The sequence below is a fragment of the Hirundo rustica genome, chromosome 18 (genome assembly GCF_015227805.2).
Source record: "Hirundo rustica isolate bHirRus1 chromosome 18, bHirRus1.pri.v3, whole genome shotgun sequence".
NCBI classification, from domain to species: Eukaryota; Metazoa; Chordata; class Aves; order Passeriformes; family Hirundinidae; genus Hirundo; species Hirundo rustica.
The window spans coordinates 11,910,946-11,928,359 of NC_053467.1; the positions used below are offsets into that span (position 1 = coordinate 11,910,946).

General features: G+C 47.5%; 3 protein-coding genes across 3 annotated transcripts; 1 reads left to right on the forward strand and 2 right to left on the reverse strand.

Moving 5' to 3' along the window:
• The first annotated feature begins 489 nt into the window (after positions 1–489).
• Positions 490–5,709, forward strand: RAC3 (Rac family small GTPase 3). Its single transcript, XM_040081518.2, has 6 exons — positions 490–595; positions 2,687–2,758; positions 3,023–3,140; positions 3,785–3,847; positions 4,328–4,487; positions 4,596–5,709. Exons 1-6 carry the CDS (start codon positions 561–563, stop codon positions 4,724–4,726), a joined length of 579 nt encoding a protein of 192 aa, XP_039937452.1. The 5' UTR covers positions 490–560; the 3' UTR covers positions 4,727–5,709.
• Positions 5,275–9,025, reverse strand: DCXR (dicarbonyl and L-xylulose reductase). Its single transcript, XM_040081517.2, has 8 exons — positions 8,952–9,025; positions 8,787–8,884; positions 8,521–8,675; positions 7,258–7,300; positions 6,836–6,935; positions 6,660–6,724; positions 6,454–6,571; positions 5,275–5,988 (listed from the first exon to the last, which is right to left on the reverse strand). The coding sequence occupies exons 1-8, from the start codon at positions 9,007–9,009 to the stop codon at positions 5,885–5,887; spliced, it is 741 nt and encodes a 246-aa protein (XP_039937451.1). The 5' UTR covers positions 9,010–9,025; the 3' UTR covers positions 5,275–5,884.
• Positions 9,026–9,518: 493 nt separating this feature from the next.
• Positions 9,519–17,355, reverse strand: RFNG (RFNG O-fucosylpeptide 3-beta-N-acetylglucosaminyltransferase). Its single transcript, XM_040081513.1, has 8 exons — positions 16,963–17,355; positions 16,086–16,134; positions 15,474–15,576; positions 14,936–15,089; positions 13,916–14,004; positions 13,660–13,825; positions 12,244–12,329; positions 9,519–11,998 (listed from the first exon to the last, which is right to left on the reverse strand). The coding sequence occupies exons 1-8, from the start codon at positions 17,353–17,355 to the stop codon at positions 11,932–11,934; spliced, it is 1,107 nt and encodes a 368-aa protein (XP_039937447.1). The 3' UTR covers positions 9,519–11,931.
• Positions 17,356–17,414: the final 59 nt, after the last annotated feature.

Here is a 17,414-nt window from a genome sequence, read left to right on the forward strand (position 1 = left end):
AGCAAAGAAGGTGGGAATCTGTTCCCTAGTCATAATGAAGAGAACTTGTGGCAATAGCTACGTTGTCTGTGGCTGCTGGGGCAGCACTGCAGACCCACGGGTAAGGGAAAAGCAAAGACTGTTGTTTTCAGACAGGGCCACTACGGTGGGCACCTCTGTTTCTAGCAGGGTACCTTGGGAAGCTGGGGGAAGCCAAATGCCATCTTCCTGAAGGATTTTGGCTACTCCATCTTTGTTCCTCAACAGCTCCGGGTAGAAGACGATGAACTGCAGCTACAACGTTAACCAGGTTTTAAAGCTTTGTCCTTGAGCCGGTGGGCCCCAATGCGGTAATGCGGTAACCGGCCCCGAGCAGCACCCGCCGCTTCTTTCGTGGGGCGGAGCCGCCGCCTCTCTCCCCACCGCCCGCGGCGGAGCCGCGTCTGGGCCCGGGGGAGCGGCGGGGCGGGGCCGGCGGGAGCCAGGGCCCTGCCCGCGGTGCTCGGCTCGGCTCGGCTCGGCCCCGCCCCACCCCGCGGGCGCTCGCTGCAGCGCAGTCGCGGCGCCGCCATCGCGGGCAGATGCAGGCGATCAAGTGTGTGGTGGTGGGCGACGGGTGAGTGCGGGAGGGGCCGCTCCGGCCGCGCCCCGGCCCCCGCAGCCCCGCACCAAACGGGCCCGGCGGCGCCGAGGGAAGGAGGGAGGGCTGGCCCGGGCCTGCGTCCCGGGAGAGCTGCTCCGCCGGCGGGAGGCCCCGCGCTGGGCGGCGAGGCTCGGTCCGGCCTGGATCGACGAGGGCCTGGCTCGGGCGGGGCCGGGCCGGGGCCGGCGGGAGCGGGGCTGGCGGGCCGAGCCGCCGTTCGAGTCCCGGCGGGAGACTGGGGCCTTGCTGCGGCCCGCGCAACCCTGCCCTGCTCCTTTCATAGTTCATGAACTTGGGTGCTGCCTGGGTAGCAAACACGAGCTTCTCTTGTGTTTTACGATTGCCTCCTTGTTGTTTTATTTAGGTGCCGGTATTTTGCTCTTTTTCATTGTACCTGTTTTATTCCTGACAAGAGTCCTCCCGAAAATCCTGAGGTTCGCAGGTCTCCTATGTCCTTTTGTTGATTGCTCCGAGGTGAAATGTGTTGCTCTTTCTGATTTCACCACGTGGTCCTTGTCACCCTTTTTGCTTTTTTCTTTAGGCTCTTCCCGAATGCCTTTTTTTGGATCACATCTGCCTCCAAGATGCACTAGATTTATGCTGCTTTGTAACTTTCCTAGCTCATCCTGCATATTTTTCCTCACAATTCGAGCTTACTTTTTTGATCACCACAGCAAGAATAGAGCTGAGATACTCAGACCTAAATGTGAACTGGTCTTAGGCTGGGACTAGACTTCCCCTTTCTCGTGCATGCCACCCCCTAAAATACACACTTGCAGTGAGGCCTTCCAGGTTCCAGTCTGTGAGGGCTAAAGAAGGGAGTAGGAGAAGGCACAGCCTTATTGCAGAAGGGAAAGGAATGACTGGGAGCTCAGGATGTTGGGAATGGAGTTCTGCTGAAGGTTTGCCGTCTTGTGTTTTGCCTTAAGACCAAATCAACAGTGCAGACTAAAAGAAATTGGAAACACAGAGATGCACAGGTTTTTGTGAATTACAAACTTCCCTTTTTGGTGGGAAAGAGAAGTCACAGTTCAGGAGGAAAGTTGGACCAGTCAGTGTAGTGGTTCATGACAAAAATTCTCTCTTCTCAGACCAAGGGGACCTAATTCAGAGGAAAAGTTGTAATAGTGGTTCATTCTCTCTGTGCTTTCTGTCATCCTGGCGTGTGCAGGGAACTGTCAACTCTGTTCCTCTCTTCTGACATCCTCTCTTACGTCAGTCTGGTTGCAGAATTGGGTAGGAGATTATGTATTTCTGCTAGGTACTCAGGTTCACCCAGGCACCTCACAGGCAGCTTTCCCTGGCACTGGCACTCTCAGTCTTTTTCAGGGAGGTTGTCTGTAGGTCACAACTTTCTCCCTGATAAAAAGGTTGCACACTGCTGGTACTCTTCTGTTCTTACAGTGAAGCTCTCTGTTAGGAAATCTGCAGGACTGGTTAAAGTCTGTGTGCTTACACTATTGCCAGCCAGCTGTGGCCTGGCCCTTGCCATCTGCCACTGCTGGGCTGACCAATCCCACCAACTTTTAGCAAAGCCCTGAGCTAGTGTTTTTATCCTTCTTCACTAATCTTTTTCCAAACTGACAGCGGTCTGTTTAAAAGTCCATTTTTGTTTATGGAGACTTATTTTTTTCCCCTTTGTATTTATTGATACTGAATTCCTGTGTCTGAGGAGCTTGCAGAATTCTGCGTTGTTGCATGCTTTTTAACCTGTTTATCCATTTTGCTAAATTACTATGCATCTGTTGAGCCCAGTACACAACTCTAATTTATTCCCCTTCTTGGTTCATGGAGCAATTGTATTTTGACTGATGTCTTGCTGAGGGCTGAATGGGTAGGGAAAAGGAGTGACAGAGAGCAGGGTTAGGAAGTGCTCAGGCAAGGTGCACCTTTTGAGTTCAGGCCATGTCTGTGACAGCTAGGGAATTCCAGCCTGCAACAGGCTTGTTTTCTGGCATGGTAATTTCTTACCTAACTATGTTTTCGGTGGGGGAAGGGTGAGTTTTACTGCATTAGTGTTCCATGCTATACCTTCTTTATGCTTGTCACTCTTACCCTCTGCAGAGCTGTGGGGAAGACCTGCTTGCTGATCAGTTACACCACAAATGCGTTTCCTGGAGAATACATTCCCACCGTGTAAGTAATGGCCTTGGGCTTCATCTTTAATCTGTATGCGTGTGTGTATAAAAGTTGGGTGGGTATGTGAGGAGGTGACTGTTGCAAATGAGACTGTAAACTTGACAGGTAAGGATGATGCTGTGGCTGTGTGTGAGGAAGGCAGATTGTCCCCATTGGAACTGTGCTGCAGTATCCTTTCCTGATCCACTGCCCCTTTGAATTCCGTATAGAGATGTGAAGGTCTCCACAAAATTGTCACTGATGGGGCCTCCTCGTTGGCAGGTTTGATAATTATTCTGCCAATGTGATGGTAGATGGAAAGCCAGTGAACCTGGGCCTCTGGGATACTGCAGGGCAAGAAGACTATGACCGACTGCGGCCTCTTTCCTATCCACAGACGGTGAGTGCTGGGCTTGGACTGGCTTTTGACTGCTCCTTCTCAGAGACAGGGAGGCTTCCAAGGACAGGCATGTTTCTTTCCTTTGTGAAAAGTCTGAGATCCTGCAGCTGCACCCATAATTCTGGTTGTTTAAGAAGTATCACAGCTGATTTTCTCCTAGGAGATTGTCCTGTTCTAGTTAGGGGTGGGGTTTTTTTGTTGTTTTTGTTTTTGTTTTTTGTAATGGTCTTTGAAGAGTTCTGGGTGCCCCGGGGAGGCCCAAGTAAAAGGAATGCTGTAGAGCTGCTGTGCAGAGTAGCCAGTTCCGTATTCCCATTCTCTCTCAGCATGACAGATCCCCATTGGGCTGCCCTAGGAGTGTTTCTGGGTGTAGCAGCTCCTAAGCCCTTAGCACTGTTAAGAGCCTGAGGCCTCAAACATCTTAACATGCAAAGCCCAGCATTGTGAAGGAAGATTTCATCATACACTCAAGGTCCATTCCTTCCCTCTCTGAATCAGTTTAACACCCTTAGTGGGGAAGAATTTCTTAAGGCACAGCAGTCCTTGCTTGTGGGAGGAGGTTGTCCTTTCTCAGGCTCCCTCTGCAGCCTCTCTTCACTCTAGCTGTTTCTTTCTGCACAGCTCACCCTCTTGTTTTTGCACAGGATGTTTTCTTGATCTGCTTCTCCCTTGTGAGTCCAGCCTCCTTTGAGAATGTCAGAGCTAAGGTAAAGTATTCTCCTCCTAGGTGCAACAGTAGAAGGGAAGAACCAGTGACACTCCCTGCCCCACCCAGCACCACACCTACAAGCCCAAAACTTCAATCAGTAATGTTATGGCAAGGGAAGATCATAGTCTGCAGTTTTTAAGTGGGGCTTATTTTTTATTCATTACTTCTTTGGCTAAGTTACTGCCTTTCTGAATCTGCATTTTAAGATAAGGGATGTCTTAGAAGCTGAAATACAGTTAAGGGAAGCACTGTGTACAGGGTTGGCTAGCAATGTCTGTCAGGATTCTGTGTCTTGGTGCCTTCATTATTACATCTGCACCAGTCTCTTTTTGCAGAGCGTATTAGAACTGTAGGCAGCAGTATTCTGTTCAGGTGTTGCCACTATGTCAGTAGGGAACCTCTCCATTCCTAATAATAAGAATGCATCCTCATGGTTTTGGTCATTCATATAACTACTTATCATGCCTCTCTGTTTCAGTGGTACCCTGAGGTCCGACACCATTGCCCAAATACACCTATAATCCTGGTGGGCACCAAGCTGGACTTGAGGGATGATAAGGACACCATTGAAAGGTTACGTGATAAGAAACTGGCCCCCATCACCTACCCCCAAGGCTTGGCCATGGCTCGGGAGATCGGTGAGTCTCATGAGCAGGCAGATGTTGATGGCATTGAAGTTTGTGAGTGGGTGAGGCAGTGTGTGGTGGTGGAACTGGAGTGGTTGAGCTGGAGCTCTCTTTCCCCAGGCTCGGTAAAGTACCTCGAATGCTCTGCCCTGACGCAGAGGGGCTTGAAGACGGTCTTTGATGAAGCCATCCGGGCTGTGCTCTGCCCACCGCCTGTGAAGAAGCCTGGCAAAAAGTGTACCATGTTTTGAGGGCTGTGGCCTAGGTGTTGGCTCAGCATGCTGTCATCCTCTGACAGATTGCATATTAAGCTGGGTGTTTCTGAAGGGGGCTGGGATGCGTAGGGCCCTTCATCATGTATGAAGTCAGTGTTTTTTAAATGTCTCTTTGATTTAACGTCAGTGTTGATGTGAAGGGGCAGTGGGGACAGGAGACCAGCTGGGGACTATACAGCCCCCAGGGGAGGTACAGCGGGGAAGGCAAGGTAGCTCCCTCAGGCAACGAGCTGTTTTGGCTCTCCTGAACTCCAAGTGGAAAGGGCTGAGACATCCATCCTGTTCTGGAAACACCTGTTTTCAACCTGCAGGCGAAACAGGTGGTGAACATCCTGGTGGGAGTGGGGAGGGAGATGATTTCAATGGTGCTGAAAGACAAGAATAGCTGGGAGGGTGGTAGGGTCTCCTTGCCCAGCCTGCTGTGGCTAACAGCTAACAACCTGCTGCTCTAGCAGAATGTTCCTGAGACTGTTAAGAAATCATAACCACCCCTGGAAGGGGTCAAAGTAAATGAGAAGCTGAAAAACAAATCATTAGGTGCTTTATTGGGTACTAGCCAAACTCTGTGAGTGAAACAGCTCTGTGCAATCAATGCATTTGCCTTTGTGTGTGCACACCCTAGGACAGCATGGTGCTGCTCCCCCCCATTAGTCTTTAGCAGGGCCTCCCCCCAGAATCCAGTCTCTGCAGAGCAGGGCTGGGGTTGTTGCCTCTTTTTTTTTTTTTTTTTTTTTTTTTTTTTTTCCTACTAAAGACAACAAAGGAAGCAATGAGGAGTCTGCTAACTTCTTTCCCTTCCCACTTAAAATGCAGACTCTGTGGATTTGGATGGAACAAGGAGAGCTTTTGAAGGGTTGTGGGGGGGGAACAGGGTTGGAAGAAAGGTCCAATTTCTAATCATCATGTAGAGTGACAAGATAAAACCTTATTTGGTGCAATAAACATTCTCCATGAAGGTGTATGTGAGCTTTATTATAGAACAGCCTTGCAAAGCTAATTTTCTGCCTCACTTCTAATAGTCTTCAGCCCTGCTGCCCCTCCAGCAGAAAGTCTGTGTCATTGTTTTCTATCCAGTTTACATCTAGGCAGTATTCATTTAAAAATTGAGACCAGGTGTGAAATGCAGGTATCATCTTAGGAGACAAGAAAGCCCCCATCAATCATCAGTGAGCTGCCAGTTGTCATAGCACTCTTGTCACTCAGCAGGAAAAGAATGCTGTTCACCACATCATCCACCTCTGCAATCAAACACAGAGAACATCAGATGACCACCTCAAATTGTACCAGAAAAACAAGCACCTAAAAACGTCTGCCTTAATCTCTATAGGTAATTAGAGTCAGAAAGGGTTTCTGCCTTCCAGCTGTGCTTGATGCAGTGTCTGGGACAGTGTGGCTGAGAGCTGGACCTCAAAGTGTCCTTGTGATCGAATGGTGCTTAGGTCACAGCAAACACCCGGTCAGGTTTACGAACAGTAGAGTAAGTTCATTTCACTTATCCCAAGATGAGGAGGCTGTAGAAAAAGTGAGAAGGGGGTTGATTCTCACCCTGTCCTGATAAAATACTGCAGGAAGTCAACCAAAAGGCATTCAGCAGAGCTGTCACTTTGCCCAGAAATCAGCAACGTGTGGTTGTGATGCCCATGAGAAGGAAGGCTTGGAGAAAATGCTAGAGCACAGGCTGGGAACAGACCTGCATCACTGACCTGCAAACTTTCCCAGGGGAATCCGATCAATCATGGCAGCAGATTTCTGAGGGTCACTCCAGTTAATTCTCCCCATGTCTGTCATAACCACGGTGGGGTTCACAGTGTTCACCCTAATCTGGGACCAGGAGCAACACACAATCTAACCCAACAGCTGTGGTTGTGCTCAGGTTCAGCTTTCACACTTTTCTCTCACAGACTCCTACCTTGTGGGGTCCCAGTTCCATTGCCATTACTTTGCTCAGCATATCCAAAGCACTTTTTGTGGAACCTTTAAGAGAAAGGAGGAAGAGGAGCTATTTAACTGCATAGCACCTGGCAGCTTGGTGACTATGGGTCTCCAGCTGATCAAAACTGAGAGGAGCACTGCTAAAGGACTTACAATAAACAGCGTGATCCCTCAGTGCACGCTTTGATGCCTGGCTGGAGACATTCACAATAGCCCCTGGCACCCCCTGTGCAATCATCTGCCGAGCAACTATCTGGGAGGGGGGAGAGGAAAGGGAAAAAAAAAAAAAGGAATGTCAGAATCCTAACAAGAGAAATCATTATTTCACCGCACAGGAATCTTGCTGGGCTATTACGGTAGACCAAGGAGCAAAAACATCTGGAGAAAGCAAGTCCTCACTGCCTCCTGCTTACAAGAGTCAAAGCAAGAGTGTGAAGGGGTTGTACATGTAGTTTGTCAGATTGACTTTGGACTGCAGTCTTTCCAGCCCCCACAGTGGACACATACCCTTACTATGTACAACAGTTTAGTCACTGCTATTCATGGAGGCAGCTGCAGTAACAACTGTTCCTCACCTGGGAAACATGAAGCACAGCCCCAAAATTCACATCGAGAGACCTACAAATAGATAAGTCAAATTTAAGTTAGAGAGTGCTTGTAGCCCAGCCCAGGAAGCTGTTTTGGGATGCAGCAGAGGACAAGTGCTGCTGGTCTCTTAGAAACACTGGTGACACTCTAGGACATGGACAAAAATGCCAAGTTGTCAGGAGAGCCAGAATGGTCAGGTGAGATCTCAGCAATGAACCAGAACTGTCCATTGGCTGCAAGTGTGTGGGGAAGTGCAGGCATGCATCAGGCACATTTTGCAGAGGACTCTGCTCTTATGCAGCCTAATGGAATTCCTCTGTCAAAGTTTAAACAGAACCCTGGGCTTCAGCCAGGGCAGATGACTCTTAGGTCAAGTAAACCCTTCACACAGATTTATAAAGCAAAGCTGCTGTAAGGTGAGTAGAGGCAGCATTTCTTCTGTTTGCCACATCGTGCTTCCTTAGTCAGGCTTCCACCTGCCAGTTCTGCAGAATGATCTTAGAATCCATACATTTTATATTCTAGTCACAAACCTTTATTATAAATTCTCAACAGCCATTTTTAACACAGGGACACAGCATGACCTATTTTCTCAGAAAGACGTGGACTCAAGATAGCCTGTGTCCTAAAGCATACTCACACCAAAACTGGAGCTTTTCAGAGAAAAAAAGATGTCATGTAACTGTAGCTAGCAGATTTAATTTCCCACCATGACCATTTTTTGCTTCTTTACCTGGCTTTGTTGTCTCTATTTATGAATTGTCTTAGCAACAACTGCCTTTGAATTTAACGGACCTGGAACTAGACTGGAAGCTCTGAGCTTGATGAGCAGCAAAGGCACTCTCCTCCCATGCCAGTGGGTGACAAGTGCACCCCACCATTCTGGAAGTGACACTGCAGATTCTGGCTATTTAGAAATGGAGTAGAAATGGAGAAAAGAGCCAGTGCTTTGCTTCCTTTTGCTGTTTAAGGGGTGAAAGGTGATGGTGTAAAGAATGAAAAGACAGTAAAGAAAAAGGACATAGGCAGTAACAATCGACCAACACTGGGCATTGCTATAAGTGTGCATGTCAACCTGTCTGGTGTCTGTATACCAGTTGCTGTCTTTGTTCTTTCCAGCTGCTTCCCCTCTAATAACACCCTTTTCTGGAAAGCTCACAGCCCTTGGCGGGCATCCTCGGCCCCGGAGCTCCCCGTGGAGCGGCGGTCTCGTGCGGGAGCCGCCGGGCGGGCCGGGGCCTGGCACTCACCGCTGCAAGGCCGAGCGCGTCACCTCCAGGAACGACTGCAGCTCCGCCACCGCCGCGTTGTTAACCAGCAGCTCGAACGGCCCCGCCGCGCTCACCGCCGCCTCCACAGCCTCCCAGTCGGCCAGGTCCAGGCAGAGGGTCTCGATGCCCGGGCACTGCGGCGAGGGCAGCCGCCGTGGGCGAAAGGCCGCGAGGAAGCCCGGGGGCCCGATGCGGGGTTATTGGGGCGGGGAAGGGCATGAGGGCATGAGGCGGGGGTCCGGTACCTCCCGCGCGAGGCTCTCCAAGTCCGCCGCCGTTCGGCTCAGCGCGGTCACGCGGGCCCCGGCCCTGCTCAGCGCCACGGCCACGGCGCGACCGATCCCTGCGGGGAGACGGCGTCAGACTCGCCCCGGCCCCGGCCCGGCCCCCGGCCCTCCGCCCGCGGTTACCTTTGCCGGCCCCAGTCACCAGGGCCCGCCGTCCGCGGAAGCTGAGATGCGCCTCCATGTTCGGCCGGACTGTGGCCGGGGCGGGGTCAGGGAGCGGGGCGGCTCTGTTGGGCCAGCGAGCAGCGCGATCTTTCCCCGCTTCCGCCGCCGGGAGCGGCCCGTCGCCAACGGAAGGCAGCACGAAGCCGTCTCCAGGCCCATCCAGCAGGATCGGCACACAGAGGTGAAGTTTCGTGGCTCTCATTCTTGACTGAAGTATCGTTTGAGCGACCACAGAACACCAGGCTTCTTAGAGTCTGATGAAAAAGACCTGCCAGCTCTGCCCCGTCGAAGTTCCTGCTGAGGATGGCATCTAAAATTTTCATTATCTCAATTCTTTGACTGTACTCTGTTAAGAAGCAGCTGCAAGGATTCTTCTCATCCACTTCTGTTCTCCACAAGTCCTTGAGCTTACTTGTGTTTTGGCTGTTGGCATCACACAAGCCTGACATGAGGGCACAGTTTTCTGCATTAGCAGATACATTTTTGATACAGAGCACATGTGAAGAACTATGACAAAACACAGCCTTTGACATATTTAAATATTTATTTTATAGAATCAGTTTATGTATGAAAAAGTAGTTTGATAAAAAAGCTGCATCCTGATAGATCCACACAGCTTACTGTAATTCTCAATACAAGAAACCTTGGAATGAGCCGGAACACGTAAGAGTTTCCTGCTGCCCTGCAGGAGAACATGGTCCTTTTTAAGTTCCATAAACACACTCCCAGCTTTGAGGGCACCGCCTCTTTGGCACACCTAGTGTGACCAGTGACCCCAGTGTGAAACTTTTAGTTTTGTTTAGTTTTGCTGCTGTCAATATAAAGTGTTGCAATTTTTAAACTGCAGTTTGCCACAACTGCTGCCCAGTCCTTGCTTGGTCTCTGTCATCTTACAAGAGGCTGCTTCCAGTGGAAGGGGAAGAAAGTTCCAACAGAAGAGTTCAGAAGCAGTGCTTGAAGACAAAAATCACCTCAAGAGCTCATGAAGTTTCACAGCTTTCTGCTACAGGACGTTAAAACCAAGAACCTAACAAGTGTTCAAAAAAAAAAAAAATTATGGATACCAGGAATCTCCAGAACTATTAATGACAAATAATTAAACCACAGGATGCCTCAATTCTAGTTAGCAGAAGACCTAATAAAGAGGTAGAACCTACTATTCCACAAATCCTCCTGTTTTCTGTGACAGGCACACCTGTAACACTGACAGCGCATTATGGAACAGCCAGTGTGCTAGCTGGGCTTTGATCCAGTTCCCTGCAGCTTTCTTATTTTCATACCTCATGTGTACCTTAGTACACATAATAGAAAAGTGAAATACAAGAATGGGCTGCAGGACTCTAGTAAGTAGCAATCAGCTTGTTTGCTCCTCTGTGGAACTACCTACAACCATGCAAAGAGGACAGTGTATTGAGGTAAACACTGAAAGGTTTCTTAAAATGCGGGGAACACTGCATATTTCAGGAGGCTGACACCTGAGCTAAGTGGCATACTTGAATACACTACAGGCATTTGCCAGGAATTTAAGTAACTAGCTGAAGACTGCAGCACAACTGAGGACAGCCATTTAGAAACCTGAAACTTCTGCTAGGTCCACAATCAAGCCAGCAATCACAGAGCCAGATCATACATGTCATTCTATTATTCTTCCCTTAATTTGGCCTCAAACTCCAGCACTAAACCAGCAAGTATTTTTTATAAGAGTAAACAGTGATTTTGCAAAGGTATTTTTTAATGGTATTCTTCAGGTCAGGTAGGGTTTGCACATGGCCAAAGTCTGGGCTAACAAAATAGTAAATGTATAGAGCCCCATTCCTTCCACTTTCAAAATTAAGTTTACCTTCTTTAAAGCAGCAGCAGATGATACTGCTAGAGCACTGAATTTCTGCTTGTGAGTGTGCAGTTTCCTTTCAGTGACTGCATGAACTATTTTTTGAAATATTAAGAAGTAAAAACAAACACTGATCTTGACTTAATGGCAATTAAAAGATTATCTGAAGAATCTGGAGTAACCATAGTCATACAATTAAAGGTCCTCAAATGATACCATCAAAACCCTCCTCAGTGCATTACAGCTATCTAGCATTCCTTCCCCCTCACACTGCTTCAGAAACAGGGTGTGTTTTGCCAGCACAAGCTTCTCCAGCTCATGTGACCAATCACTGGCCAAGTGGGACAAACCATTACCATCTTGTCAGGCAAATATTTCTTCAATATTGAATACCACGGGAATAGATCATAATCATCAACCATTGCAATTCAGTTGGCAAGCGAGCCAGGTCTGACAATTACCTCCACAGGAGGTACACATGGATGACAGGGGAGAATGTACACTGTAAGCAACTTATCTAGTCCTGAGTAAGCTTACCTGCACACAGGGTTTTCTCATGACAAAGGCTTTCAGCCTTGCTTACCCTAGTGATTCCAGGATTTCTGTATTCTGGCCCACTGGAGTTTTAATCTGGCAGGCCACAGAAGCTCTTAAATAATTCTGTTCGCAATAAAGATGAGTGAAAACTTCTCCTCTCTTGTCACCATGGGGACTACAGTCTGCTCTAGCACTCCAGCTTCAAAACAGTGGCTTCTAAAAACCCCTTAGGGCAGTAAGAACACTCTCACTCCCAGTACTGCATTTCCCTCAGATGTGCCCAAGCACAGGTTCACATGACATCAGATGAAAGTGTAAAGTGACTTATACACACAAGACTGTGGTCATCTTATGAAGAACCACTAGACAAAAAGAACAAAGATTCTTCTTGGGATGTCCCAGGCTGCAGGTGAACAAACCACACCTTATTGCTTTTCCAAACAGTCTGTCTACCTCCTTTGTAGATACTGCTGGTTGTTTCTCAGAAGAAGAATAAAGCCACCAAAAAACTCCACAACTCCTGCCTTATGCAAACTAGCTAAGACACAGGTGTCAGTGGCTGGTCAAGAATTATGACATCTTCTTAGCAGGGCACCAAATAGTGTCAGGATAAAGCAGACAATGGACAGATTTAAATCTATATTAAAAAAAAAAAAAAAAAAAAAAAAAAAAGAAAGAAAGAAAGCAAGCATTAGATTGGAATTCTCCACACATGGAACATCCTAGCATTGAATGTGCAGCAGTCTGATGGAGCAGATTACTGCATTTGGCACAGTAAAAAGAGCTGACATGAGACAATAACCCCAATATTGGATCTGATTATCTTACAGATGACAAACATGAACAAGGTACGGAGATCTTGTTTTAGAAGTGAACACTAACCGGGTTGGATCCTGCTGAAGGCCAAACACTCCTCCCACACTCACGACATTGTGTTTGTTCTCAGGGTCGCCATAACTCAGGGTTACCTGTAAAAACAAATAAGTATTCAGAACTTGTAACACTAATGCAGAAAACCAGAGTCAAAATAGCAGGGTTATTAATGAGGTACCAAGAAAGTCTACAAAGATTCTGTCTAAACTGAATATGGATCACATTTGGAGGACAGCAGTTAGTTCTGATATAAGCAACACTGGCACTGAATGGCACTAAGGGTAATGTGGGAGAATACACAGAAGATCTGAAGTTGCATTGCCCTGAAGGACAAGATGGGTTTCAGTTGTAAGCTTTGTAAGGACAGGAATCCTGCAACTGTCAGTACCTTCACTAAATAACACGTTCATCCTCACCAGACATTGCCTGAAGTCTGCAATAGCAGTATTTTAGCACAGGGGGAGAATATAAATATTTGCATGTTAAACGGCATGGAAAGGATCGTCATGTTTCAAATCTGGAACAAAATTTAGCTCTTTGTAACCCCAGATGAGGGCTGTTCCTTCACAAAAGCACTGCATTAAGAATTTTTCAGGTGTCAGGTACAAGAAGACTTATGTTTTCTTTATAAATGTACATTTCCTGTGTTTTGGGTTAGCTGTCTTCATTTCATGGAACCAGTGATCACCAGTGAAACAATATATTAATGCTACAGTCAAAATCACTAACGTGAAGGAGATGACATCATGGTGGAATTTGGCCCCAAGCACACATTTCTGCTGTCTCACACAACTGCCAGAAAAATATAACCAAGCAGCATGCAGAGGCAAAACCATACTCCTGTTTACTTATGGTTCCAAGCAGAGTGATGCAGGCAACGCTGCTGGATAGCCTTGTGGCTCCATCTGCTGCCTGGGAGGTAAAATGTACCCCAGCAATTAAAAAACAACTTGATTTTTCAGAAGCAACTTTAAAATGCTTGACATTCAAACAAATTATTCTTAAAAATGATCAAGCATTTTATTACGTCTTAACTATTGAAGAAGTACTTACTATAGCTGCCTTTTTGAACAGCATGAGTTAAGACTGAAACTTTGTTAGGCAAAACCAGGAAGACTATTTAGCAAACTTCTGCACCTTCCACTACTGCTACACACAAAAAGTCAGGGTTCATAAGGAGATGGGGAACACCCTATTTAGGCTTCATGTAGCAGAATTTGTCCCCAGAGGAGGGGACAGCTATATGACCTAATTGGCAAGGGTGAAACTGCGCCTTGTACCTAAATAAAGGAATTGAGCAGGACACCGCTTTGAGTGAGTCTGTAGATATCCTTCTTTGCTAAAGAGTGCTAAGTCTACGCAGAGTACTCTTTCTGATCAGACTGAGGTGTAATTATAATTACAGGACATGAGGCATAGCCCTACCTGCTGCAGCACAGATTCGCCTTGCAGTCTCTGCAGATTTTCCAGGTGGGAATGGAACAACGGGCTGTGTAGCAGCTTTACCTCCAGCAGCCCCTCAATGATGTAGCCAATAGTGCAGTCATCGGGAAGACGCACTCTTTCTGCAGTACTAATGAAATTGCCCAGGCTGTGACAGAGAGCATAGAAGACAAGCTAAAATGTGTTTGAAAGCCTCCCAACCATGTATTGATGGAGCTCAGCTAGGAACAGTGCTTACCTGGCCCAGGGACTCATCTTCAGGGCAAGACCTCGGCTGATACAGAACCCAGCACCACCTGTGGCAAACCAGAATTTCACAGTTGTCTTCTGAAGAGCAAAAAGAAAAAAACACACAACAGTTACTGACAATCAGCTTTTTGCATTTGGCTGGGCAGGGAAGGGAACTCAATGTTCTATTTGATATCACATTACTACATCTGAGTCAGAACAAGGCTACAGTTGAATCCCTATTTGTTTAGGCTGCTGAAAGTGCAACTACCTGTTCCCTCAAATGAAACTACCTTGAAACAGACAGCAGGTAATCAAATTAGCATAAGGGAAGGAGCACACATGAAACAGAAAATGATAGTCCCACTTCTACCCAATTCCTTCTGTCCCCTGTTCATTTTAATCAAGGGTCATAGCCAGCTCAGTGTTACTGAGGATGTCATAGGTGGTCCATATACATATTGGCTCCATGTCCAAGGAGACTATTTTGTTCTGCAGAGTCTTGCCTAACAAGCTGCTTTACAACTGACTTTCTGGCCAGTGGATTGATATATCTTTAGAGAGACCTGCAAGTGCAGGCGACCTGGTTAGGACGTTTTCCTTAGCACACCTATCTTGTGATTGAGATATGTTTGCTTCTGGTTCTTGGAAACCTAGTAACAATTTTATATTGGAAATATTTTCTAACTCCCAAGCCCTAGAACAAGGAACACTGCCCCCAAAGCCACCAAAGTAAGAGTCAAAGTGGGGAGGCCCTAGTAAGCTCAGTTTGAGGGAGACCACAACATACATGAATAAAGGAACAGAAACAGCCATCCAGGAGACAACCTCCATTGTGCATACATATGCATACAACATCAGAGGGAAGGTGCATTTAACCCAGCATCCTGCTGGGTTAAATGACCATCACCAGGTTTATTTCTTGCAGATTAAATCACTTGATTTTATGGGGGAATCCTATGAATTGTCAAGGTTTTAAAGGCTTAGACAATTGGGATGTCTCTCAGACAAGCTGGAAAAGTTTGCTTACTGATCCATCACTTTGCACATGGTCAGCTGCTTCAATGGGATGGTCCAGACTCGGTCGCCCCACGTAGACATCCTGGCTGTGTGAGAATGCAGACAAGAGATGTAGGAGAGTCCGAGGGTTCACATAGTTGTCATCGTCCACATGGCAAAACCATCTTCAAACAAAATAAAGCAAGAAATTATAGGGACAAAGAAATGAGTCACAGGTTTACAACTGAGTCATAGTCTTTCAGGCTTGGAGCAGAAAGTATTTCTTTTTGTCTCAAATTACAATAGAAATAGAAAAGATGAAAGCACCCACAGATGCTAAGTCTGTGAAGAGGCTGAAATTAATAACCCCCTTAGATTATAATCCTTTCTACCTTTCAGGTGATGCTTGTTTATAAGCACTGCTTCATGCTGTGCTCCCTTTCCTGCACTCATCCCTACATTTTAGCTAATACTGCATTCCTCACTGGAACAGAGATGGTTACTCAAGTTTCCTGTAAGCACAAAACTGGAAAGAAACAAAGTCAAACAGAACAATGTGTTTCACTTACTTTTGCCCAGATTCCAGGAATTTATCATATTCCACAGACATCTTGCAACAGAGAGCTTGCCGGGTATGGACAGCGGAACAGTTGGTGTTGATCATATGATCCCCTAGAAGAATCAAGATCAGCCCTTTCAGGTTTGAGAAGCATGTGTAGTCAAAAAAGAAAAAGACTACTAAAGAAGTACACATTTGGCACTAATACTGTATATCTGAGGTGCACATTGTGCATGTATGGAGAAGAAACTGCAGGACAGGCAGGGCTCACAGGTTATCCTTCAGGCACGTAAGCTGCAGAGGTCATAAAATTGTGTGAGTGCATAAAGACAAGTGAGGGTATATAAATAGTGTAATGACACGTGCACAAAGGAAATGTCTGCTATAACTTTGGACTACATGCACTTAAGCTTACTAACAAGAAGAAAGGGGGTGCAAAGGCAAACCCAGTATTCTGGAAGTTCCAGCCACCCTGTCCAGGTGGCAATTGTGGAGAAATTTTCTGTTTTCTCCATCTTAACTTCTAATTGCTTGTACAAAATAAGGACTTCTATAGAAAGTATGAAATAAACAAAATTCAGTTATAACAGACAGTATGCACCTATGCTGCTACACAGCTCACCTGCTTTCAGGCGTAGTTCCTGATCCTCCCAGTCCGTGAATATAAACGTCTGTGGGGACAAAAAAGATGTGTCCACATTTAAGAACTTCAGGTTCTAATTTTAAATTTGCTCAGTTTTAGTCAGAATTCACAATGTTTTGCCTGTCTTGGTAGTTTGTTTCACAGTATCCACTGGAAAGGAGAGGGAGTAGGGGTGCAGAGACCTCCAGCAACTTCAATCCCTGCCTCATTTGTTACATTTTTTCATTACAAATCAGAAGAGTGTCGTTTCAATAAAGCAAGCTGTATTTTACCCTCCCTGTCTCAGGGTACAGACAACCGATTTCCAGAAAGAAAGGATTTTGGTCTTTTTTGGTACTACCTCCTCTCTCTGGCTAGGAATCATCCATAGCCGCCATGCAGGTTAAGAAGAAAGAATGCAAGTCAGGGTAGGAAGTGGTTAACACTGTCTTGTTCCAACTGCTGGACAAAATCCCATTAATATACTTGGATGGACTGAAGTTCTCAAACAAGGGAACAAATTTTATGTTCTACAGGAAAACAGGTGGCTGAACTACTTAGTCCAAAATATTGGCTTAGATGCATCATCACCAGGAATCTTTCAGTATCATGAAAGCACTTTCCACAGTCATACAAAAATCAGCAAACTATGTCTGCTTGGAATACAGATCCCACCTTGCAGGCAACTGGCTTAACAGGAACAAACTCTTTTGGAAGCACGTTCACACCAACCAGTTATATACGACGACCTTCCACAGTCTTACAAAGAAAGCAGCTTTTAACACAAGTAAGAAAAAACCCCGTCAGAGTGCAGCAGCTGCCCTGGACAGCGCAGGGCCGAGGCTCCCGGCTGTCCCCGCCCGTGGCGAAGTCTCACCTGTCCCCTCGCTTGGGAGATCCAGGTTTGGAGGAGCAAGTCCAGCCGGCTCTTATGGTACTTCCTCGTGGTCTTCACCGCAATAAAGATGTCCTTCAGCTCTAGGTTCTCCCTGGCCGAGCTGCTGGCAGCCCCGAGACGGTCCCTCCGCGCAAGCTGCGGGCTACCCGCGAGGCCTCCGCCACGGCCGCCGGCCCCGGCCCCGCCGCCCGGCGCTCCGGCAGAGCCTTCCGGGCCCGCGCGGTGCGGCGGGGGCGCGCTGGGCCCGGCGGCGGGCGGCGGGCGGGGCACGGCGGAACGCTGCCCCCGCGGCAGCAGCAACAGCAGGAGAGCGGCGATGCCCAGGGACAGCAGGACCCCGGCCCTGCGCAGCCCCAGGCAAGGGCCGTTCATGCTGCAGCCCCGCGGGCCCCCGCCGCAGAGCGCGGCCACCTCATGGCCCCGCACTCCGG

What these genes read in the sequence shown, in the direction of transcription:
- RAC3 (XM_040081518.2), top strand. Translation starts at nt 561, where the DNA reads ATGCAGGCGATCAAGTGTGTGGTGGTGGGCGACGG. An exon ending in TGTGTGGTGGTGGGCGACGG is followed by an intron (nt 596 to 2,686) that starts GTGAGTGCGGGA and finishes TACCCTCTGCAG; the next exon opens with AGCTGTGGGGAAGACCTGCT. An exon ending in GGCCATGGCTCGGGAGATCG is followed by an intron (nt 4,488 to 4,595) that starts GTGAGTCTCATG and finishes CTCTTTCCCCAG; the next exon opens with GCTCGGTAAAGTACCTCGAA.
- DCXR (XM_040081517.2), bottom strand. Translation starts at nt 9,009, where the DNA reads ATGGAGGCGCATCTCAGCTTCCGCGGACGGCGGGCCCTGGTGACTGGG. An exon ending in ACGCGCTCGGCCTTGCAGCG is followed by an intron (nt 7,301 to 8,520) that starts GTGAGTGCCAGG and finishes ATCTATTTGTAG; the next exon opens with GTCTCTCGATGTGAATTTTG. An exon ending in TCCCCTGGGAAAGTTTGCAG is followed by an intron (nt 5,989 to 6,453) that starts GTCAGTGATGCA and finishes GTTTGATTGCAG; the next exon opens with AGGTGGATGATGTGGTGAAC.
- RFNG (XM_040081513.1), bottom strand. Translation starts at nt 17,355, where the DNA reads ATGAACGGCCCTTGCCTGGGGCTGCGCAGGGCCGGGGTCCTGCTGTCC. An exon ending in TTCCTGGAATCTGGGCAAAA is followed by an intron (nt 15,090 to 15,473) that starts GTAAGTGAAACA and finishes TTTTGTTTGAAG; the next exon opens with ATGGTTTTGCCATGTGGACG. An exon ending in CTTCAGCAGGATCCAACCCG is followed by an intron (nt 11,999 to 12,243) that starts GTTAGTGTTCAC and finishes TTTTTAATATAG; the next exon opens with ATTTAAATCTGTCCATTGTC.